The sequence below is a fragment of the Glycine max genome, chromosome 13 (genome assembly GCF_000004515.6).
Source record: "Glycine max cultivar Williams 82 chromosome 13, Glycine_max_v4.0, whole genome shotgun sequence".
In the NCBI taxonomy this organism is placed as follows: Eukaryota; Viridiplantae; Streptophyta; class Magnoliopsida; order Fabales; family Fabaceae; genus Glycine; species Glycine max.
In genome coordinates, this window is record NC_038249.2 from 31,381,247 (window position 1) to 31,404,882 (window position 23,636).

Below are 23,636 nucleotides of genomic sequence, written 5' to 3' on the forward strand. Positions count from 1 at the left end.
GTAAGTGCAAAGGTGTAATCATGTTTAACACTGCAAAGTGATGCTATATCATCCTTGGACTATGATGTTGTATCTCTATGTGGCCCAATTTGTAGATACACTTTAAAATCATTTTTGGGTTGTCACGCGGATCACATGTTGAAGTTGAATAGGAATCCAGATGGCCCACAATGCTTTATGGCACAACCGTTAAATTTAGCTCCTTGAAGGCTTTTTTTGCTGGCATTAAACCTTGCCCTTCTATAAGTAGTCTCCGAAGTGAGAGTGGAAGGTCTTAGGCTCTAGCGCTGTCTCTGAAGTTTTGGTGGCCGAGGGGTGATAAAAAATCTTTTGATAGCTGAAGGATTAAGGTAACGAAAATGTCTTTTATACATAATCTGTTTTATCAAGAGGATTGATTGCTTTCTTCTTTATGCTTATAGAGATCACAATCATTCTTTACCTTTCTAAACAGAAAGATCTTGAGATCTGATGTTATTTATATTGATGATGTTCTTCATCTTAGTGCGGTACATTCTGGGAATCCCATGAATGTCACACTTTCTAATTTGTACCGTAAATGTTTGTATCAGCAAAAATATACATTTCACCATATTTACTACTTTTGTTCCCCATGTGCGTATCTGTATGATTGAAAAAGGGAGTTTGACATCATAATGTCTGTTTATCAATGCCATAGGAAATTCTAGAGAAATATTTCTCATTTCAAAAAATTTGAATTTTCACTGTTAGTGGATCATGTTATTGTATGAATTGTTTTCAATAAAACTGGAATTTATCCTATCTTTACTTTTTGTTACATGATAGCATAATCTGCCTCTTTTTTTTAGTAGCATAAGTCATTTATACTATATCTTTCATCATTTGTATGCTAGTCTTGATCAGGTGCCTTGGTTGTCTGCTTATTTGATTCTTGTGAATCTATCTATATTTGTTTATCAAATCGAAATTCAATTCGAGAATCACTAAGCTAATTTTTGAATTGCGAATTGTAAATTTATTGAATCGTAAGATTCAGAAACACAATGCAAAATAGCTTGAAATATATCATATAAGTGATAAGTGATGTATACTGTTCAATATAATAATTTTAAACTTGAAATTGCTTACAACAACTGAATTGTTAAACTGGAAGCAACCAAATAGAGAGCATAGAACAAGTGAGTGTGAAACCCTTGTTTCAAAAGAATGAAAACAAGGAGGTAGAATAATCAGATAGGATGCAATCAATAATGCTCCTTTAATTCCTTTTCATGTAATTAAGCTTATCTGGCTTTTCAATTTGTGTGAAGAGAATCAGTGAAAGAAAAACAAAAAAGGCAAAAGCGGCAAATCACAGAATGATATGATTCATAAGTGATACAGAGTCACACTGATTCATCCATGTATTGCACAATTCAAAGTCCTTTGCCCCACATTACATTATACTAATTGCAAGCTTGTAAATTGTGTTATTCTAACCACTATATTTTATTCCTCAATCCTCATTCATTCAGCTCTATCACATTTTTTGGAGCTAAAAGGGAGTTGTTAATCAAACCAGGCTTCTCTATCTCCATTACAATTCTTCAATAAAATTTTAAAAGGAAACTGAAATGTTGGCTTTCTGAAAGAAATTGTTTAACTCCTTGTTAAATAATTAACTCCTCAATCCTCTGCGCCCTTGAAGAATAAGTGTTAAAAGTAAAACCATTAGTTCTGAACTGTCTAGATTTTATACACAAGTGAACTTGTTACTGCCCTGTGCCATGGTTTAAGATATATATATATATATCTTTTTCAACTTCACAAATTTGATATTGAATGTCTCGTGTGTGACCAGAAAGGTTGATGATGTCTCCATAACATTAAAAGGTAATAGAGCTTATATCTTTAATTAGATGCTCCCTTTTGTTTGCTGTACTGGATCACAATTTTTGGCTTAATTCATTTGTCTTCAAAGTGTGAACCTCTGGTACAATGCAGCTTGTTAATGTAAATAATTGGTTAAAAATTTTTACACATGGGGATCGAAAGTTTCAATGACGTTAATTATGTTGGCAAAATGAGTAACCTTTCAACCTCTGATTTGGTCTATGCAAGAAATATTAATTTGGTTTCCAACATCATTCTCTAAGAGGAAGCAGATATATTTCTCAAATAGGTTTTGTAAAGAATTAATTTATTTCATTTCGTAAAATTTCTAGGTGTTTTGTCTTTTGTCTTGCTCCATTATACCATTTGCTGGTTTGTCCTTCCTCTTCTTTCTAAAAGGCTGAGGGGAAGTGAATGGCTTGTCTTTCTTCTTAATTCAATTATTTTATCTCTTTGATTTTTTCTATTAATAATTCCCTCATTTGCACAATTGTTTAATGTTGTCTCATCTTAAAACAGTTCCCCACTGTGAGGTCTATTGAAAGGGCTGAATGTAGGCAATTTCTGCGCTATTGTACTGTTTTTTGTGTTTTTATGCTGCTCAAACAAATAGTTACATGCTATGATTTCTTTTAAAAAAGGAAAACTTATTGGTAGTTTTACAAATTTTAGGGAGGTTTTCTATAATCCTGGATCATTATTGTTCACTCTAGAAGATGAACGAGCAGACTGGAGGATTAGGCTCTTCAACTCCATCAAATGTTCCAATGAAAAGGAAACAAGGCAGACCACACAAAGTAGATAGTGGAGTTCAGGGTATGAACATGCCTGTAATGCCTAGCTCTTCTAGTAAGTTAAATTCTAACCAAACAGAAGGTACAGCTGTTGTTTGTGATGATGGAATACTGGGGAAGGAGATTGCTTGTGTCATTGAAGGCACTTTCAATGCTGGATATCTTATTAATGCGAGGTAGCAGCTGATACTTACTTAAGAGGTGTTGTTTTTCTACCCGAGCGAGTTGTTCCAGTTACTGCAGAAAGTGATGTCGCTCCACAAGTTAGGATGACAGAAAGGACAGAGATTCCAATTCCAGTTCCAGTTCTTAACCCAGAGACGCAGATACATAGTTCTGTTCCTTCATCAGGACAGTCTAACAAGCAACCTTTTGAGGCCGAATTGCAGGTACCCGTGTCTGTAGACCTAGTTCTCCCAACTGAGCTCTATTCCGGCTTATCAGTTTCACTTGGGAACCAATCTGCACCTGTTGTGACACCCATGTCTGATTTGTCAAAGATTGACTCTTCTATTTCCACTGGAGGAATTATGCCAAAGGGAATGTCAAAGCCTGGACCTGAAAGTCAGCCTGCCTCTATCTTGTCTGGGTTTGAGGGTGACAAAATCATCAAACAAGATGGAAAATTGCATGAAGTCGATGCTTCCAGACAGGCAAAGGAATCTAGTGCTGATGGAGGAGCAATAAAAGACTATCAGATAACTTCTGAACCCATCAACTCAGTTCCAACAGTTGAAAACACTGAGAAGGAGCTCCCAACTGGACAGCAGTCTATGCCTTCTGTTTATGAGCTGAATAAGTTGATTGCTGATGAACCAAAGCACTCAGTTATTGAAATCAACCAAATCCCTGTATCTGCTGAGCGTGAATCCATGCCACCAGAACTTAAAAATAATACTGTCGACAATTTTATGCAGAAGCAGGGCTCTCCAGAAACAGGTACACAAGAAGATACTAAAACCAAGCTTGCCATTGAGACTATACCCACAGTTGACACCACAAACTCAAACGGAAGACCAAGTACTGATATTGCTAACGTTCCTGATGTGGGATCAAACCATGCACCGGGACTCAGCCACCCTTCAATACTGAATGACAGAGCGCATGTTCCTTCTGAGTCCAAGCTTTAAAGTATTGTCGTATACTTATGGATGGAACTGTTTGATGAGTTTCTTTTGAATAATATTCTTCTGTTATGCATAGGAAAAGCTCTCCCTAAATTTTACTGTTTGTACATCTTAACCTGAGATATCCGTATACATTTTGAGGGAGAAACAAAAATAAACTCCTTTATTGTTAGCTCATGCACAATTTCAAAAATATTATAATTTACATATTTGTACCTTTAAAAGTATAAATAAGAATCCTTAAATATTTAGGAATTGTAAATGATCTTCATAAACTCAAATTCTTATCTTCTTCATCTTCATCCTTTAATGTTTTAGATCAGTGTCCTATTAAGATGAGACACTTGCTGGTTGATGATGCTAGTGGTGTCTTATACTAGGATATAGGTCCTAGGTCCTGCTTTGTTTTTCTTTTGTTTAGTTTCTTCTATTTTTTTTTATATACTTTGTTTAGTTTTTTGTTCTTGTTATCTTCCCATTCATAAAAAAACTCAAATCCTTATAAATTTACACGTTTTGTCTCTACAATTTAGTAGATTTCTTCATTTTTGTTATTGTAATTTTTTTTTTCGTTTTAATTCTTATAAAATGTGTTTATTTTCATTGTTCAAAACACTTTTTTTTTATTCAAAGTATTATTTAAAGTATTTTAAAGATGAAAAATAAAATAAACACATTTTGTAAAGATTAAAAAAAATTACAGAAACAAACAAAAATAAAAGTGTTAAATTGTCGGGAAAAAAAGTTTAATAACAAATCTTAAATACATCTAAATATGTGTATTCTAATTTAAGTAACAGAATAGAAAGATTTCACACTTGGGTGTTGCTGACTTGCTGTACTCAAGCACTTATTGAATTATTGTCATATTTACATACTTATAAAGCTTAATCCCCTATAAAAATAAACTTTTTTTTACAGAGAAATGACACATGTATAACAATTTATACATTATTTTATGTGTTTATCTCTATCATATTATTTATTATATTTTTAAATTTTCTCCTCATTTTTCTTCCTTTCTATTTATTGTACAAGTATAATTTCTCTTTTTTATGCATTCTCCAAAACAATTTTTTTCTTAACATTCTTCCTTCGCAAGAAACAATCCTATATCAAAAACTAGACTAAACAACTCAAATTCACTAACATAGTGTGACATGAATAATATATAATATTATTCTTTAAACATGTGATTAGAAGTTTAATCTTTTATTCACACATGAAAAAATATATTGAAAGAAATTAATCCTCAATAAATTTCAATATCTCAAAAGATTAGTTAATAAAAAACACATAATTAATTCTTAGCTTCTGACTATGCATATCACCAAATAAAAAAAAACAACATTCAATTTTGTGATGATCAGATCAACAAAATGAGAAATGAAATTAAAAAAAAATGTGAAATAAGAATATTACACAACTTCTACAAAGCAAGAAAAATTAAAATCCAAATCCAATTTCGACAGGCGAATTTTTCTAGTATAAGACAGGTTGCACCAAATGTTTATCAATAAAATAAAATTTATGCCCAAGTCATGAACACTCCCGTTTGGCGTGATCGTAAATTTTTAAGATAAACAATTTTCAAAACAAATGGAACTAAAACGACTTTCATCTCAGTTTTGAAACAATTTACATATTTTCAAAACCATGGCAAAGTGAGAATCTCGTCATAGTTGTCACTACACCATGAAATAATAGGAAATTAAAAAAAAACTAAAATAATAGAAAAAATAAATAAATAAAGAACCATGAAATTTATTAAAAATAATGCAATGAAAACCATAATGCATTATAAAGATCATCACATTACCTGTTTAATAGTAAAAAAAGGGACAATTTTAATAGTAAAATATACCGACAAAAGGACAATTTACCACCAGCTGAATATGAAAGTACGAGCATCGTAAAATCATAATGCATAATAGAGATCATTTCATAAATAAGTATTCAGCAAGCAATTTATGGATACAAAAGGCGGCTCCGATAAAATTTAATGTTATTAAGCAAACAAGGGGAAAAAAGAAAAAGAGTAGCAGAGTCGGTTTTCCACGAGACGAGAAGAGACACGCAACTCGATAAGTATCACAAAAGATTACAGAAGAAAAGGAACATTCTCTTCTCAACTATATCCTATTTGTTGCTGTTGCTGAGGTGGTTGGTAACCAGGATACCCCGGATAACTGCCATACATGTTGGGATCCTGTCCAGCAGCAGGAGCATACCCATAATTTTCATAACCTTGTGCAGCATACCCATAGTATCCACCACCAGAACCAGCACCACCATTCCACTGGTTTGGATCTGCCTGAGCCTGAGAAACAGAGCATTCAAAATTCAAACTCATTAAAAAGAATCAGAAACATATTGAAATCAAGTGCAGAGATGCAACACTATAACTACCTGTTTGTTTGAAGGACTGCGGCCCCATGAAAGACGAACATTTTGACCACCCAACAGGGTCCCATTCAACACCCGAAGTGCCTCTTCGGCACAGCTCCTGTTGCATGAAAAATCAAGACACAGTAAGAGAGCTGCCTAGACTAGTGTTATCACACAAGGTGAATGTTCAATAAAGGAGAGGTTACATTACCTGTCTGCGAATTGGACAAACCCACATCGCTTGCCTGCTGGAATCTTCACATGCACTAATTCTCCATACTGGCTGAAAACTTGCCTCAGATGATCATCAGTGACATTAGGATCCAAATTACCAACAAAAATCTGCAATTAAGATTCAAAGTCACAAACAAGTTGGAAAGAAAGCAGTTTTTACATTGAAAGAAGTACGCACAGTTGTATTATTTGGATCATTCTCATTCTGTGAACCTTGAGGTTGAGAATTCTGATATGAAGCTGCATTTTCAAAATAGAAGTGAAGTAAAAAGATGAATTATCTAAAACACGGATGGAAAAATCACCAAGAACAAATAGCAAAACAAAAATAGAGGAATCATATACCAAATAATATTGTAATAACTAAAGGTGAAACTTATTTAGTGTTCAATCTCAGGAACAACAAAATTAGCCAGTGCCTTACTTTTCCAAGCACCACAGATCTTCAAATAAGAAAAGATAAATATACACAACAATAGAAATGAAATTATAAGTAAACAATATATAAACAAATCAGTCAGTTAACATGAGCAATATATACAACAATAAGATAGAGGTCAAAGTTGAGAATCAACAACTTGGTTAGTACCATTCATGCACCACAAACCTTCAGAAAAGCAGTTGGACACCATCCAATATAAATGAAATCAGTAGAAAAGTTTGAGTGTGCATTTAGATTATCAGAGTAAATACAACAAAGATAGCGGTAATATAGTGACAATGGCAGAATAGAGGCACAGTTACAACTAAAGTAGTCATGGTAACTGATAAACAGAAAATATCTAATCTAAAATCACAAGCACCACAAGATAATATTACTGGTCCAGCCAAGCAGAAAATATCTAAAATCCAAAATGACAAGGAAAAAGGAAGGAAGTGAAGATGGAATGGGAGAAGAATGAAGAAAAAAAACATAAAGTAAAGCCTAGAGATACAACCTTGAACTTGATCATATTGGCAATCCTATATCTAAAATTTTCCAGCATTTGAGAAGAAGAAAAAGATATCAATAGCAGGTTCTAAAGACCATGCTAACTGAAAGGAATGAGCAATGTAAAGTAAAATACAACTTCAATTGCATGGCATTGCGCTTAGAAATTGGGAATAACTGAATGGGAATAGAACCTAATCAAGAAAATATGAAACCACACGACAACACAAACATAACCAGCCAGCAAAAGTGTAGTTTCTGGAAAATCAGTAATAAACACTGGCACTAAACATTTTTTCCTCGTGGACTAGACATTGGAAACTGAAATTAATAGGCATTTGATAGAAGAACAGAAGAAATACTAAAACATAAATAAGGTCTTCTTTGGCACAAGGGAACGCTAACAAAGAAAGTCAAAGATGTAGTTCTTATGACAAACTAACAGGAGTAAATTAAAGGAGCGAGGTTAAGAATGGATGACTGAAAAAATAATTAGCGAGAGAAGTTGCAATGTAATTTGAGTAAAAACTCAACCAACAACTGGAATGAAAAGAACTTGAAACTGTAGGCGAAAAAGAAAATGCCACAAAAAATAACGGGCAAAACATAAACGGATAACTGACCTAAGCAAGGATATGCACTAAAATGGTAACCATTTCAGCTGAAATCAGTTCCAGGCTCCGGGATGACAGAGCCTCTTGACACCCTGCTTCGAGACAACATGAGTTCTATAAGATTTTATTATTATATATAATTTATTTTGCCCAAATTTTTAAAGGAAATTGCAGGAAGAAATGAGTTTGACTGCGAATCTTCAAGTGTGTAACTGAAAAGAATCAAAACTTAATAACATTTAGCATACACCAAAAACAACATTCTGAGACACAGCATTAAATTCAACCAGTATCACTCATCTAACAAGGACAGCTCAATTTTCCCTTAAGCAGCATATGAAAGAGATATTTGCAGCAAAAAGAACAAACAAGATAAAGAAAGAGACATACCTTTGGGCTGGGACTGAGTGGTGGGGGTTTTATTAGAGGCGGGTCCAATCCTCATGGGTCTTGTTGAGCAAAGAACCCCTTGCATCTCAGTCATAGCCCTCACTTGCTCACTCTCATCTGAAAACCTTACAAAGCCATATCCCTTGGTCCGGCCAGTTAGCCTATCAATGACAACTTTTGCACCCTTCACCGAGTTATAACGAGCCCTAAATGTCTCCTGAAGAAGATAATCAGTAACATCTGCAGCCAAGTCACCAACAAATATGGTGTAATCTGGAGAATCGTCGTGGCGCGACCTCTCACCAGCACTAAAAGTTGCCCAATTCAACCTGAAACTCTGCCCCCCATTTGGCATTATTGCCCCATTATATGTTTGAAGAATTCTCTCAGCTCCAGCACGACTATTAAACTCAATAAACCCATAACCTTCAGATTGACTAGTTTGCTTGTTTCGAATTACTTTAACCGATGTAACCTACAATAAAACAGAACAAACATTTAGTATCACGACAGAACATTTGCATGTCTAGCTCAATACAAGTTTTAAACTAACAAGTACATATGTTTAAAAAAACATAGAACAGACAAACAGAAAACCATATTCACCTTTGTAGAACACATTTATTACCACAACCGAGCATTCATGCGTCTAACTCAATACACAATTCAAACTAACAATTGCACGTGTTTAAAAAACCTAAAACAGACATACCGAAAACCAGATTCAACTTTGTCGAACACATTTATTATCACAACAGAACATCTAACTCAATACAAAACTAGAACGGACAAAGAACCATCTTCGACTTTGTCGAACACAAATAAAGAATGAATACAAAATCCAACCTAAAATGCTACAAAACCCACACCTCAGTATCATAACAGAACACTCTTACACCTAAGCATAAATCAACAAGTACGGGCATTTAAAACAAAATCTAGAAAGGTTCTAATTTCATGCTGCAGAAAACCCTAACCAATTTAGCCAAAAACAGCTAACAATACAAACCACCAAAATTCAATACAAAAATTAAACCTTCAATCCACCAAAAACTGACACTTCAGTATCACAACGACAGAACAGCCGCACGTCTAAATCAATACCAAATTCAAACCACGATTAACACAGCAGAAATCCCTATTCAAACTAAAAGCACAAACATTTAAAAAAAAAACCTAAAAGTGATCAAAATTCACGTAGAAAACAAAAGGTCTATTCAATAGGCTAATGAAAACAAATCAACTTGAAATAAAGGAAAGAGAAGGGATACTAATTATTATTATACCTCGCCGGTGTGAGCAAAGCAGGTATAGAGATAGTTCTCGTCCATCCAGTACTGCAGATCCCCGATCCAGAGGGTTCGGACCTCGTCGGCGCTGGCGGGCTGCTGCTGAGGCGGAGGCTGGGCGGAGGGGGCCCACATGGCCTGCGGGGCCTGGGCCTGCGGCGGCATCATGACGTAGGGTTGCTGCTGCTGCGGCGGAGGCTGCTGGTACTGTTGCGGCGGCTGCTGGCCCATGGTGGGAGGTGCCATGCCGGGTCCTGGCTGCTGCATCATCTCGCCCCGCAAATCTGAGAATTCTAGAGAGAGAAAGAGAGGGCAAAGAAAGAGAGAGAAAGAGATTGAGTCTCGATGCCCCTTTAAAGGAAGACTCACAACCCTAACCCTAAAAAGGGGATGGTATTGGTAAGGTAAGTAAGGTGCGTGCGTGATGGGCACTATGGTTTTTTATTTTTTATTTTTTATTTTTTATTAATTAAAAGATTGATTGGATTTTTATCGTTTGGGTGATTAGGTGGGGGATTCTCATTGGCTGCTGCTGCAAACGACGCATGTTCTCTGTACTCGTGTCAGAGATTGACGTCCTCTTCTTCCTTCACTTAAACCTATGTATTTCGAGCTTCATTTTTTTTGGGCGAATAATTATTTGATTTGATTGCTGTCAAAGAAAATTGAAAGTTAATTTGATTTTTTTTTTATTTTGTGTAAAAAAGACAGCTTTCTAATACACAGATAAAAAACTTAATTTAAAAATAAAGATACGCAGTTAAAAAAAAACTAAATATACAGATAATGATACAATGAGAGTTGTCTAAAATAATTTTAAAAAATGTTTAGATGATAATTAAATTAAATTTAAAATCAAATTAAAAGATATATTTGAAAAAAAAACTAAATTAAAGATTTAGTACATTTAATTAGGATAAGACATATATCTTAATTTGAAAGTGATATCAACTTTAAAATTATAATTATAGTTCATATATTTTATAAATCGACTTTGAATTAGCTTAGTTTAAATTAATTTTAAAACTAAATATAAAACCCCTTTCTAAATAAACAAAATTTATATTTTTTATACTCAGTTTAATCAATTTTAAATTTAGTGATATTAATTAAAAAAACTTATTGAATAAACATTTGTTTAATATTTATATGAAAATATTGTTATTATCAAAGAAAATTTAGAAATAAACTTTTTCATATAAATGTTAAGTTCTTTTTACATGTTTTTCGAATACTTACATGAATATCTGTGGTACAATAAGTTTAAATAGTTCGTAAATAAACTCTTGCAAATTCAATTCATAAAAGGAAAAGAAAACTCTTGCAATAAGTTTTTGACCGTTGATTATATTTTAGCAAATCGTTTTCTGATCGTTGATTACTTCAATGGCTTCAATTTCCTGATGGGAATTCCGAGCTCACAGGTCACAAATACGAATGCCCGCATGATATGACTTTACCCGTCAATTCCATTTATGTCCGAAAATGAAACGTTTCGGAATTGGGTCTTTGGAGCACAACTCGGTCACTGTTTTGCGGGCTGGTACGAACCAAAAGCTTTGAACTTTTTTTCTTTTGCTTTCTGATTGAAAATTTGAAACAATTGATCTTATGGTCCGATCAGTTTTTGTTTTATTATCTGTTTTCTGTTGCATGAACAAAGTTGAGTGGGTGCTGATTTCATAAGCTGTACTCATGTACCCAAATGCGTTTTGGCATTTTGCTTTGTTAAGTCTAGTGCTACTTCATAGCGGGAATTTGGGTTGTTGAAGTGGAGTAGAGTTGTGAGAATTTGTGAGATCAGAGTTATTGCATAATTTCAAGTGTTGAAGCGGACAGATTTAGTTTCACTGGAGTGAATTGCGAGCATAGAAAGAAAAAGAATCTGAGGAATTGGGGAGACAATGGATTTGCATTTGAAGAGTTTGTTTGACAGATTTCAGGAGCAATTTGGGTCTGGTCCTGGTCTTGGCCCTGGATCTGGGACATGCATGATGAAAGTGGATGGCATTGCTCCAAATTTTATTAAATCTATATACAAAGCTTCTGCAGCTTTGTATAGAACTGAGCCGTGGAAGAGGCTGCGTCCGGGGCACTTGTTTGGCGTCCGGGTTGGGAAAGATTCGGATTGGCCTGGCAAGAAACAGCCTTTTCCATGTGTTCAGTTTATTGGAGGGGATGGTGGAGATGTTGGATTTTACATGTTTAGAACAGAGAATGATGCTAAGAAAATGACAGGGTCTAGGGAGACCATTCACTCTCCCAATGTTGAGCTTCTGAGGGTCACATATGAAGTGGACTCTTTGATGTTCCCTTCTAACCGCAAGATGATCAAGTCTTTGTCATTGGAAGCATCAGGCTCAGATCGTTTTCCTGTTATTGATGTTGCTCGATGCACACCTTCTGGCGATCTTCGATTTAGAAATCCAAGCATTGAAGAGCTTAGGTTTGTCTATGCATTCATGAAGGCCATTTCCCTGGTGCACTCCTTACTTCAGGTTGACAGGGAAAGTGGTCCAAAGTATTCAACTGTGGTGTGTTTTGAACCTTTTATAGAGACTGTTGATGTTCAGTGGCCTCCAGAAGTAGCCAAGGGAGGTTATGACCTTGTTGCTGTTACCGTTTCCCACCCGCCGGGTCAGGCATACGATGAAAAATCTAATAGTGCAAGTGCTGGCTCGACCCCCACCAAGTATGTAGAACCACCTAGGGAGGACACATTCAATGACACAAAAGCATACTCAAGTACTGGCTTGAGACAGTGTGCAATGTGTGAGAAAGAAGTGTATGGAGAACAGTCTATTTGCTGTGGCCGGTGTAGAGCAGTTGTTTACTGCAGTTCAATCTGCCAGAAGCAACACTGGAACGACACACATAAAAGCATGTGTGGACTTTACAAGGCCATGATGGAGAGGGAAGAAGAGCTGGCTATAATGATTTTCATGTTCCCATGTTCTGCTGACCAGCCTTGTAAGTGGCTTGAATCATTAGGTATCCACCAGAAGGGTATGTGGAGGAGAAAGTGCAGTTGCTATTCTCACTGCTCTTTTGGTCTCCTTCCTGTGAAAGGTGGGCTGCAGGAACTATGGGGTGGAATTGATGAATTTGAATACCCTCATGACTCTCCATTTAATAACCATTTCATCTCAAGCCCGTTTCTTCTCTCTGGTTGGCCCGAGTACTACAACCTTCGTTCGCTTCCATTGTCAAGTCCTGTTGCCGACATTCTCTCGCATCCATTGACTGTGTATCACATACTAACTACCCTTAATATAAGTTCAAAGAACCTTATACTGAAAGGGAAAGAGGTGATTGTCCACTACCTTGGACCTGAAGGCGAGTTGGATTGGATGCCAGCATTTGCAGAAGTAGGACACTTGCTTAATGGGTTAGGCAATGTACAAATAGTGATGGTGGGACCAGAAGTTCCAACAAATTTATCGGGTACAACCTCAGGAATTGGTAGCAGAGTTAGAGTGAATCTTGTGAGGGGTGTTTATCAGGTGGAAGCCTCCTACCTACCTTCTCCACATGTTGTCATTGCTCTGAATTCTAGATTAGAAAGCTATTCTAGTTGGGGTGGAGCTCTTGATTTAATCAAATCAATTGGGGTGCCTGCCTTCTTCACTGATCAATCCGAAGTTTCATGTGTAAATGCTAAACAAGTCCTTCGGAATGCTGGACTGCACATCACACATCCGGTGACTCCAAATCCTTTCCGGTCACCTGTGAAAAATCTCACAGCTTCTAGCAATCTTCCTTCATACAGCAATGGTTTTGTCTTTGGGGTGAATACTTGAATGCAGTCCAAGAAAATCCAAAAACAAGTGTCTGTCTACTGTCATGCATTCTCAAGATTGCAGCCAACTTCAAATTTTCTCGATTGTCGTGCAATTTGCTGAACATCACAGTCACAGCAAACTACAAAGATCATTGTATGTCTCATTGAATAATGTATATTGATTTCAGTTTAGCCAGAGATCTTGTTATAGTCTCTGAGTTATGGACCCTGTGGTTTTTATATGATTTTGTATCTTGAGCCTCTAGTGGGCTGAGTTCTTTGATTGTTTTCCCCTTATCTCATTGAAGTTTATGTCTCTTAACTCTCCTAGAATGTTGTTCAGAATCCTCAAAACCTTGCTTGTATAAGTTGAAATCTAAATGTCAGTTGTTTTGGTAAATCAATACCATTGTGCTCAACCCGTAGTGGCCCAATTGTTTTGAGAAGAAATAAAGCAATGTTGAAAGTTATCCAATATATGAAGTTCATGCTTACATTTCATCAAGTATATATAGCTGATTTACTCCAAAACAGCGGTGAATCACGTGATACATGAACCAAATTAAATTGATTCATAGTTCAGAGTGAATTAAAAGATGAAGCCTTGATATTTCCAATCAATGAATGACCCACATGCTAAGTCATATATACAATTTATCAATGGATGCTGTTAACTAGTGTCTCAAAAATCCTGATTAGAAATTTAATAAATAAAAAAATATTGAAAAATATAATAATATATTGAAAATATTAAATTATATATATTTTCATAAACATTTTTATGGATATAAATAAGAATCAAACTATAATCAATATACTCAAGGACTTAAAATGATTGTATCATTTTTATCACCACTGCATAATGATTTATATTACATTTTAACATTGAAAAGGCATTATTTTACAACCTTGGTTGGGGGAAATGAATTAAAATAAATGAAATATAATGAATTTTTATAGTTTTCTCTTATTTAGTTCGAAAGGGAGGAAAAAGATAGAGGAAATTAGAATCTCTTTCATTTTTTTCTGCTGATATTTCATATTTGTAGAAAATAAAAAATAATTCTATTATTAATATTGTATTAACTAAGTTATTGAAATTTTATTTTCTTCACTTCCCCTCCCTTTTTATCTATTAATATTTACAAGGATATATGACTGGTACATTACTCTTAATTATTTTTTCCCTTTCTCCTTATAAACTCAATAAAGAAGGGAGTTTTATACTTTTATTTGTTCCTTTCTTTCCTATTTTTCTGTTAAAATTCTCTTATTCCCTTTTTTGAGTGAAATAATTTAAGAGTAAAAGTAAAAGATGAAAATATAATATAATGGATTATGTAATAAAAAAGTTTTAAAAAATTAGAGGTATAAATAAAATAAATGAAAAATTGAGCAATGCAAAAATCAAAATAGATAAGATTATAAGGTAATTAAAAGTTGTGCATCCGATGGGAGAAGAGAGAAAACAATGAGGTCCAAGTATCCAACTCTTTATCAACCAAAAAAGAAAAGCAGTGATCAGAAGCCTCTGATCTGTTGAGTCCATCACCCCAACTTGCCCACTTGTCTATAAAAGAAAATAAATCCAACTTACCTATATATCATTTTCCACTAACACCATATATAGAAACCAAACTCAACAAGGAAACTCAAAATTTTCTCACATAACCACCAAACAATGGAGTTCCCACACTCCCTTCAATGGCAATACGGCATCCCTTCTCACCTTCTCTTTCCCTACAATTTCATCCCTGAAAACCATGTTCACTGGACAGAAACCCCTGACTCTCACATATTCTCAGCTGACATCCCTGGTAAGCACCACCTTAATTAGTCATGTGGGAAAATAATGATACTAAATAAAGTCCTTCCCTTCAATCATACGTCTTTTGTTTTCTTTGTTTCGGTTTGAGTAAACAGTAAACAGTCTATGTACTTATAAGTTTATTGATTTTTACCATAACTATCTTAATAATCATATCATCCATAATTTGTGATTGATTGATATTATTTTACTCTAATAGTGTATAAAAATTAAACTCTTTTGGTTTTCCTCATAATTTTTATTAGGGTCTTTTGAACTTGGTGTCTTTATTTATTTATCTGGTGCTTGCTTGTTGTGGTAGGTGTGAAGAAAGAGGAGCTTAGAGTGGAGGTTGAGGACTCAAAGTACCTCATAATCAGAACTCAAGCAGTGGATAAATCCACAGAACCTGCGAGGAAGTTTGAGAGGAAGTTTAGGCTGCCAGGGAGGGTTGATCTTGATGGCATCTCTGCAGGGTATGAAGATGGAGTTTTAACTATTACAGTTCCAAGATCACTTAGTAGAGGTTTCTACATTGACCCTTCTGATGTGCCTGAGAATTTGGAAGTTCTTGCAAGAGCTGCTTAATTGAATGAATGAATGGTCCTTGTTTTAATTAGGAACTACCATTTACTGATTGTGATTGATTCTTCTAGGTTCTAAGGAAATTAATTAATGAAACATTGGTTATGGTGTCTTTGCGTGATTTGGGCCATGTTCTTCTTATCTGAGTGATTCTTGTGTACAAAATGATTGTGGATTGTGATCCAATTGTGTTCTATTATTTTCAGAAGTAACATGGATCCAAGACTTCAACTCGCAGATATTTAGCTAACTTTTATATCAAATTTGCCACACTTTCATACTTTACCTAAATTTTATGGAAGTAGATAGGTAGACACTAAATGCTATAATATTTTAAATAAGGTGTTAATTTGATACTATATGAAGAAGTATTTGTACATCATTTAATGTCCTCAGTGTTGTTTCATGGCCTTTTACAAAGCCAGGACGCAATCAATATGATTTACACGTCTCTGAATAATTTGGCCCTTTGGAAATTTCGGATATTTTTTAAGGAGTTTTTTGGTCAATTGCTTCCGGTATAAAAATCCCAATAAGAGATAAAAATCTTCACATCAAACTGGCACAAGTGGATGCAGATATTTTTGGGTAGCGTAATCGATATTTTGGCTTTTCAAGTTTTATTCAATAAGGCAACTTTGAATGGGAAAAAAAGAATCCATGGACATGGAAATATTCCATGTCCCACTCCCACTGAGAAATGCAACACATTCACGTGATCACATCGATCGTCCAACTCCAACCAAAACAACTTGGAGCAGTTAAGTACAACTTGCCTTAACAGTAACATAGTACAACACTTTATGACTCGAATCATGCCATAATAATAATAAACAAAAAGAAAAACTATTCAAATTAACTGCATGTTACCGACTTACCTCCTCAGACTGAAGGAACACGTGAATCTTTTACATAATGAGATAGGTTTTCTTCATTCATTCTGTGGCTCCCATTATCGGCTTGCCAGTCAATAATAATATTGCTAATATTTGCTAAGCTTCGTGTTATATTGGTATTTGTACTCATCAATTGGGGGTCTTGCATACTATACAAAATAGTAAAAGGCAATAATTGTAAGAATCTATCCAATTATATATATATATATTGAGAGGTATCTATCCAATTATATATTACTAACTAGTTAACGTGTATACTGTATATTAAAGGACTTGTAATACATGGTTGTTCTTTTACAAGTGATTATGGTTGTCTTCTTTCCCTTCAAAAACACTACTACGTCAATGAGAAAGGAAAAAAAAACACAGTTGTTATCGAAGTTTGGCTTCCCCGTCTCAGTGTCTCTAACTCTAACAACTCCTTTTCTTATATTTTCTTTCCTCCTTTTTCTTACTCTTGCTCCTCTCTTTCTCTTTCCACTGTTCACTTTTTTTTTTCCCAAAATTACACTCTACCACTACTAGAGGCGATATTTTATGGTGTACGTACTACCTCCTACATAGGCACCATCATATCTACCATCTCCAAAAACCACCACCCTCAACAGAAACCAACCCCATCTCTTTTTTTTATTTTATTTTTATTTGGTACCACAAATTAGGATCTTTAAGCTCTCAAGTGACACCTTAATATACTTTCACATGTTCATCCATTTTTTTTTATAAACTCAATATGTGTTATCAATTGAGTTATAGAGTCATTAAAGAACTAACCCCATCTCTACCTTTCACCCTTATGCACCCTTACCACTATGAGCACTCCTACGATGTCTCTCTAACAAGCTATGTGACTCCAACAAGTGCCTTCCTTCTCACTTTTCCCAGTTGAACAAGTCACAACTAAAATAAAATAAATTAAAGATTGAAAAAAAAAAACAAATCAAATAGATACATGAATGAATGGAGGGAGGAAGAGAGTCAAGAGGATGCGAGATTGAAAAATAATTTATATATTATGGTTGGTGTTAAAACCTTTCGACTCTAATATGCGCTTTTCTTGCATGGCATCGGCTAAGTCGCTACTATTGAGTGTCTAGTTCTATTGGTGGATGTAAATTGTTTTGACCTTTATTTAAGTTATTGTTAACCATGGAAACACTAACGTTAGCCTCAACCAAGCAAATACTAGTTAACGTCGACCAAGCAAAAACTAACGTTAATGTCAAACCTTTTTAATTTGACATATGGCTTTCAATTTAGCATTGGCCAGGCTGACACTACCAATTAGCTTCGACAATTTTAGCATCGACCACGCAGTTGTATTTATCGTTGACTTTCATTTGCCAACATTTGCTTTTGGCCCACACTAATTCACATTTTCATGTAGTGAAGGTTACTTCAAGGTCATTGATTTTGCTCACCAAAATGAAAGTCGCATCTCAGTTCTATTTGTTTGCCTCTAAGTGGGACTTAATTTCTAATGTACGTAAAACGTGGGATGACATCGATTTGTGCACTAAATTGACAATAAGAGATAACTAGTGATGGAGTAAAAAAATGGCAACCAATGATTAGATCTTCTTATGAGGATATGAGTTAAATAATAAATATTCCTTTTTGGATGGTCTACGAGTAGCTCAATCGATTAGTTATAAAATACAATTAGTGTTAAAATAATACTTCTTTCAATCATTTTTATAAGTGTTTTGGAATAGGGTTTTTTCAATTAGATTAGAGGTTGTCTACTCATAACAAAATGAGGATACACAACCTTTAAAGTTTTGCGTGCAAACTCAAAGAAACTAACAAAAGTCAAAGAATTCAATCTTGGATCAACGGAGGGTACATATGCATAACCCCCAAGTCTTAAGTGCATAGCTTCAAATTGACTAACAAAAGTCGAAAAGTTTGGACTTGGACCAACCGAAGGTACATAGTTCTTGAGTCTCGAATGTGTAACTTTAAAGATATTAATAAATCAAGATCGACTTCGGTCTCCGACAGACCAAATGATACAATAAAAATCAAATGGATGCATTTTTTTTTTCATTAATCGTAAAAAATATGGAATCACTTTTAATACATTAATTATTAATTTTCTTGTATGTCATTCATTTATTATGGACTCTATTAATTAAATAGTCACTCATTTTTCATGCAAGTGGATGTATTTATCATTTATTTCTACTAACAATATAACTCACACTTATGATGGAAGAAAGTTATCATTTTTTTTTTATCTTTAGGAATTGACCACGGTATCAAGAATTTACCACATTCACTTCAATTAACTGGGCTAAACCCCTTGACTGAGAGAAAGTTATTGCTTAAAGTGTGTGTAGTGTGATTAAATACAACCAAGAGTCCCTCCATTTCAAAATATATGATGTTTTGGCATTAAAAATATAAATTACTTACTAACTATATATCTTTATACCTAATTACAAGACCTTCTTAATTAATTCACATTCATTAAAAAAAGTGATTAATTCAATTAATCACATTATTATTTGTATTATTATTGTAAAATTAGTTTTTTTTATTTCTCTATTTACTTTATTACTTCTTATTAATTTTTAGAGACAAGATAATTAAGTAAAGGTGTTTAAGAGAAAAAAATAATATATCTAAAAATTAGAAAATAAAATCTTATAAAAATAGACAAATAATTTTTTAAAAATATTTTTATAATTAATGACAGAGAAAGTAATGTTTTTAGTTTTCTATGAAATATTTAAACTTTTATTCAAAACTTACCCCAAGATAAATTTCATCTGTGTAATGATTTTTTTATTACTATGCTTATCAACTTTTCAACCACCATCACTAATCACTCAACGTTACAAATAATGCATTTATAGATAATACGGATATTCAAGTAAATCTGTTTCAATAATTAAATTATTTATTGTTGTTCCTAAACATCCGTCATTTAGAAAAAAAAAAGTATTAAATCATTTAGTTCTATGATTATTTTGAAATAAAAATAAATTTATGACACTACTTGTATTTTAACTTGTGCAATGCACATAATAAATATTTATTATATACAACAACAAAAATTAATTTATAATAAATAAATATTTCTAAGCATATAAATTATATTATAACTAATTTTCTATTAATCAGTAATTTTAGATTTATGATAAATAATTTAAGGTGTGATATATTATTATTTTTATTTTATTTTAAAAAATATTAAAATTAAATCTAGAACTAAAGATGTTAAGAATGATTGATTGAAAGAGATGATAAGTTTTAATATTAAACAACCCCGATAATGTTAAAAGTATAAGAGCATATATTAAATGTATGTTAGGAGTATATTAATTTTTATTAATTAACTTAATTACTTTTGTTTATTTTAATAAATTAGTTATTTTTCTTGGAGAAAGTATATTTTAATTAATTTATTGAATAACTATTATAAAAATCAATAACATTTTCTATAATGATAATCTTAATATATTATTAAATGAAGGATAAAATATAAGCATGTCCTCTTTAATGTATTTCATTTTTTAAAATTGGTTTCTTAATTTTTAAAACTTTTAAAATAATTTTCCTATTTAATTAATGATACCATTTATGATTTATTTTATTTCAACTATTGGTTGATTTTCATAATTTTTTTACGTGGGTGAAATAATAATATACACCATTCTTATATTTTATCATTAAAATGAAATTGTAAAAGAGTACATTTTAATTATAATAATTAAATGCAAAACTTATTATATGTTTTTTTCCTCCTAAATTTAATCCATTGTGTGACGAAAAACACGGCAAACAAATCAAGAAGAAGGCGATTGGTTCGTAAACACCACGCGCTTCGTGATTCGTGTTGTCTTTGTCATTGTGTTCTGATCTTCTTCTTCTTCCTCTTTGCATCGCTTCTTCCTTCATCACTTATCTTCATCTGCTTCTGTCACATCATCAAGCATTCTCACATCGCTTCTCAGTTTCTCGTTTTCCCAATCGCAGCTAAAAAATCCTCTGTACCCTTTTACCCTTTTCTCAATAAGAAGAAATTAGGAAACGCAACAATGGCTCAAGCGGTTGAAGAATGGTATAAGCAGATGCCCGTCATCACGCGCTCCTATCTCACCGCTGCTGTTGTCACCACTATCGGATGCTCCCTTGATGTAAACCCCCTTTTTTCATCCTCTCACTTTTAGGGTTTCCATTATTATTTTCTAATTTATTTTTATGAATTCGGTGCGTCTAATTTGGATACATTCATTTTAGGATTCTTGTTATTCTTTTTAATTTCTCGATTTGAAATCAAATCGTGAATGCGGTTGTGTGGTTATTTGTCGTTAACTTTAAAGAGTTTCTAATGAACATGTGGTTGGATCGTGTTTATGTTAGCTTGGTCTGTTGAAAAGTTGTCATGTTTTATTGTTCTTTGAAATTTTGTATTTGAAGGATTAATTTCGTTTTGATCGCGATGATTTGGGAACTGTAGGTGACTCATTCTTTATTTATTGATGCTCTTTTTTGTGGTGCCGCAGATAATTTCTCCGTATCATTTGTACTTGAACCCTATATTGGTGGTGAAGCAATATCAGTTTTGGCGCCTGGTTACTAATTTCTTGTACTTTCGTAAAATGGGTAAAATTTCTGCCGTTCACCATTTAATGAATTGTTATTCATCAGATACTTGGGCATTTCAAATTCAGTTTTAATGTAGAAAACGTCTCAATTTTTTTTATGCTAACATGATTGGGGCACTGATTTTCATTTCAAGTTGTCTTCGTGTATGCATAGTGATTTTTGTTGATGCCACCTGTGAGAAACTCATTTTATTCTTTGTTTAGGTAGATCATAAAGTCCCCCACCCTTGGGCAGTTACATATGTATGTGATAATGAGTATTGATCGTTTCCTGATTAATTCTGGTAAATGGGGATCATGGACATTTTTAAGCATCATAAATTTAATCCTTACATGATGAAAATCACATTAAGAGGGCAATTACATTAAATAAATTGTAACTGTTTTCAGAAGAGCACTAGTGAAGAAAGGCTATTGCTATAGGTGGGGGGGGGGGGGGGGGTATACCCACATTTTGGGAAAGGGGTCAATCTGATTGTCCCTGACATAATCATAAGAGATATGAGTATGGGCATGATAGTTCCCAGAACTAAACTATTTGATTGAAGATATGAGCTTTTGTGGGCTTATCAGAAGCAAGGAAACTGATTTATGATATTTACACATGACCATGGTTACCAACTTTGCTGAATTATGTATTAGAAATTAGATCATGCATTTCTGATTGTGGATCTTTTGCAGTAGTATGCAATCCAGACTTCCAAATGCAACCTATCCTCTTAGAAGTAAAATAAGAGGGAGACTGAAGCTTGCATTGATGGTTTGACGTGTATAACTTAGTTAATAAGTTACTAATCTCTTTATTCAAATGGGTGTCTAACTGTCTATTGTATAAAATGGTTGCTTCATAAGTACACCCATTATTTTCTTTTGCGGCTCTCGTGTCTGTGGACTAGATTATCAGATGCATATCTGTATTCAAACCTTCAGCACATCCTTATATGATTTATTAATTATTATGGCCATTTACTCTCTTTAGTTCTTGACATTCACCTGTGATTTTCCTGAATTACAATGACACCTTCCAAATTCCCTCTAATAATAACCCTTATTCTTATTTGTTTCATAATCGTTTGATATTTAATTAGAAAGTTATGCATCTTCTAAATTTGACATGGTATTTTCTTATTGAATGGGCAGACTTGGATTTCCTGTTTCATATGTTTTTTCTTGCTCGTTACTGCAAGCTTCTTGAGGAGAACTCGTTCAGGGGGAGGACTGCTGATTTCTTTTACATGCTCTTATTTGGTGCCACTGTATTGACTGGAATTGTTCTTCTTGGGGGCATGATACCTTATTTATCAGAGTCGTTCGCAAAAATAATATTCCTTAGCAACTCATTGACATTTATGATGGTAAGTCACATTTTTATTTTTCACTCCTCGTGTTCAAATCTGTCACAATTCACAAACGTGAAAGCTTAATTTTTCTTTTTTCAGGTTTACGTGTGGAGCAAACAAAATCCCTTCATTCACATGAGCTTCCTGGGTCTCTTTACTTTCACTGCTGCCTACCTTCCATGGGTGCGTAAGCTCTATAGGATAGGATAACATCTAATTGGGTTTATACTTAATTGATCTTTGATTTTGTCTTTTGCTTAAGTTCATACTTATGGTCAAGGCAACCTAACCTTGAAGTTTATGCTTGTAGGTTCTCTTGGGGTTCTCTGTACTCGTTGGTGCTAGTGCTTGGGTGGATCTACTGGTATGCCTCCGTTAATTAACATTCACACACCTGATTACTATCATCTATACATTTTGTAAACAACAGCTTAGCTAATGTGAATCTTGACCACATTTTTCAGGGAATGATTGCTGGCCATGCATATTATTTTCTTGAAGATGTTTATCCTCGGATGACAGGTCGTAGGCCACTAAAAACACCATCATTCATCAAAGCACTATTTGCAGATGACCCAGTTGTTGTTGCACGGCCTGCTAATGTCAGGTTTGCTCCCCCACCTGCTGAAGAACTTCACCAAGATTGAATGAATGCCCATCAAAATGGTTAGAGGATTAGCAAAGGAACAGCAAAGCGGTTGACCGTGTAATATATAGATTTTAAACATCTTTTTTTCGCGTGCATTTGTTAATTAATTAGGATTTAAGGGGCAACTATGTCGAATGTTCAGGGTTTTAACTGAATGAGATCCTCTTTTCTCATCGTAGTTTGTCAGACACCACCTTGTAGATATGATATTATATCCTCACGTAGTCCACAAAGTTTTTTTTAAGCTAGTTAAGTCAACAAATTTGGTTCTTCTATTTAAAACTCTAATTCTTATTTTATTTTTTATCCAAATATTTGAGACTTTATGATGAATTTGAGAT

At 33.9% G+C, this 23,636-nt stretch overlaps 5 protein-coding genes across 7 annotated transcripts; 4 read left to right on the forward strand and 1 right to left on the reverse strand.

Moving 5' to 3' along the window:
• The first annotated feature begins 276 nt into the window (after positions 1 to 276).
• Positions 277 to 3,952, forward strand: LOC100801020 (uncharacterized). The gene is made up of 2 exons (NM_001317718.2): positions 277 to 350; positions 2,527 to 3,952. Exon 2 carries the CDS (start codon positions 2,918 to 2,920, stop codon positions 3,776 to 3,778), a length of 861 nt encoding a protein of 286 aa, NP_001304647.2. The 5' UTR covers positions 277 to 350; positions 2,527 to 2,917; the 3' UTR covers positions 3,779 to 3,952.
• A 1,744-nt stretch (positions 3,953 to 5,696) lies between these two features.
• Positions 5,697 to 10,031, reverse strand: LOC100801562 (polyadenylate-binding protein RBP45). Of its 3 annotated transcripts, XM_003542824.4 has the most exons (6): positions 9,619 to 10,031; positions 8,333 to 8,807; positions 6,576 to 6,637; positions 6,375 to 6,505; positions 6,185 to 6,281; positions 5,697 to 6,095 (listed from the first exon to the last, which is right to left on the reverse strand). In XM_003542824.4, exons 1-6 carry the CDS (start codon positions 9,889 to 9,891, stop codon positions 5,904 to 5,906), a joined length of 1,230 nt encoding a protein of 409 aa, XP_003542872.1. In that variant the 5' UTR covers positions 9,892 to 10,031; the 3' UTR covers positions 5,697 to 5,903. The 3 variants fall into 3 exon arrangements, with proteins under 3 accessions (XP_003542872.1, XP_006594429.1, XP_040864183.1); XM_006594366.4 differs by lacking the exons at positions 5,697 to 6,095; positions 6,185 to 6,281 and having other exon boundaries at positions 6,370 to 6,505; positions 9,619 to 10,026; XM_041008249.1 differs by lacking the exons at positions 5,697 to 6,095; positions 6,185 to 6,281; positions 6,375 to 6,505 and adding an exon at positions 7,952 to 8,034 and having other exon boundaries at positions 6,578 to 6,637; positions 9,619 to 10,026.
• A 1,079-nt stretch (positions 10,032 to 11,110) lies between these two features.
• LOC100802088 (zinc finger MYND domain-containing protein 15) lies at positions 11,111 to 13,821 on the forward strand. Its single transcript, XM_026125065.2, has one exon. The coding sequence runs from the start codon at positions 11,526 to 11,528 to the stop codon at positions 13,419 to 13,421; it is 1,896 nt and encodes a 631-aa protein (XP_025980850.1). The 5' UTR covers positions 11,111 to 11,525; the 3' UTR covers positions 13,422 to 13,821.
• A 1,009-nt stretch (positions 13,822 to 14,830) lies between these two features.
• LOC102663230 (15.4 kDa class V heat shock protein-like) lies at positions 14,831 to 16,256 on the forward strand. The gene is made up of 2 exons (NM_001289235.2): positions 14,831 to 15,219; positions 15,532 to 16,256. Exons 1-2 carry the CDS (start codon positions 15,084 to 15,086, stop codon positions 15,795 to 15,797), a joined length of 402 nt encoding a protein of 133 aa, NP_001276164.1. The 5' UTR covers positions 14,831 to 15,083; the 3' UTR covers positions 15,798 to 16,256.
• Positions 16,257 to 20,632: 4,376 nt separating this feature from the next.
• LOC100802618 (derlin-2.2-like) lies at positions 20,633 to 23,570 on the forward strand. The gene is given in 6 exon segments (NM_001253018.1): positions 20,633 to 20,835; positions 21,205 to 21,304; positions 22,447 to 22,661; positions 22,746 to 22,829; positions 22,957 to 23,010; positions 23,111 to 23,570. Coding segments are annotated over 6 exon segments (735 nt in total). The 5' UTR covers positions 20,633 to 20,736; the 3' UTR covers positions 23,294 to 23,570.
• The last annotated feature ends 66 nt before the right edge of the window (positions 23,571 to 23,636 follow it).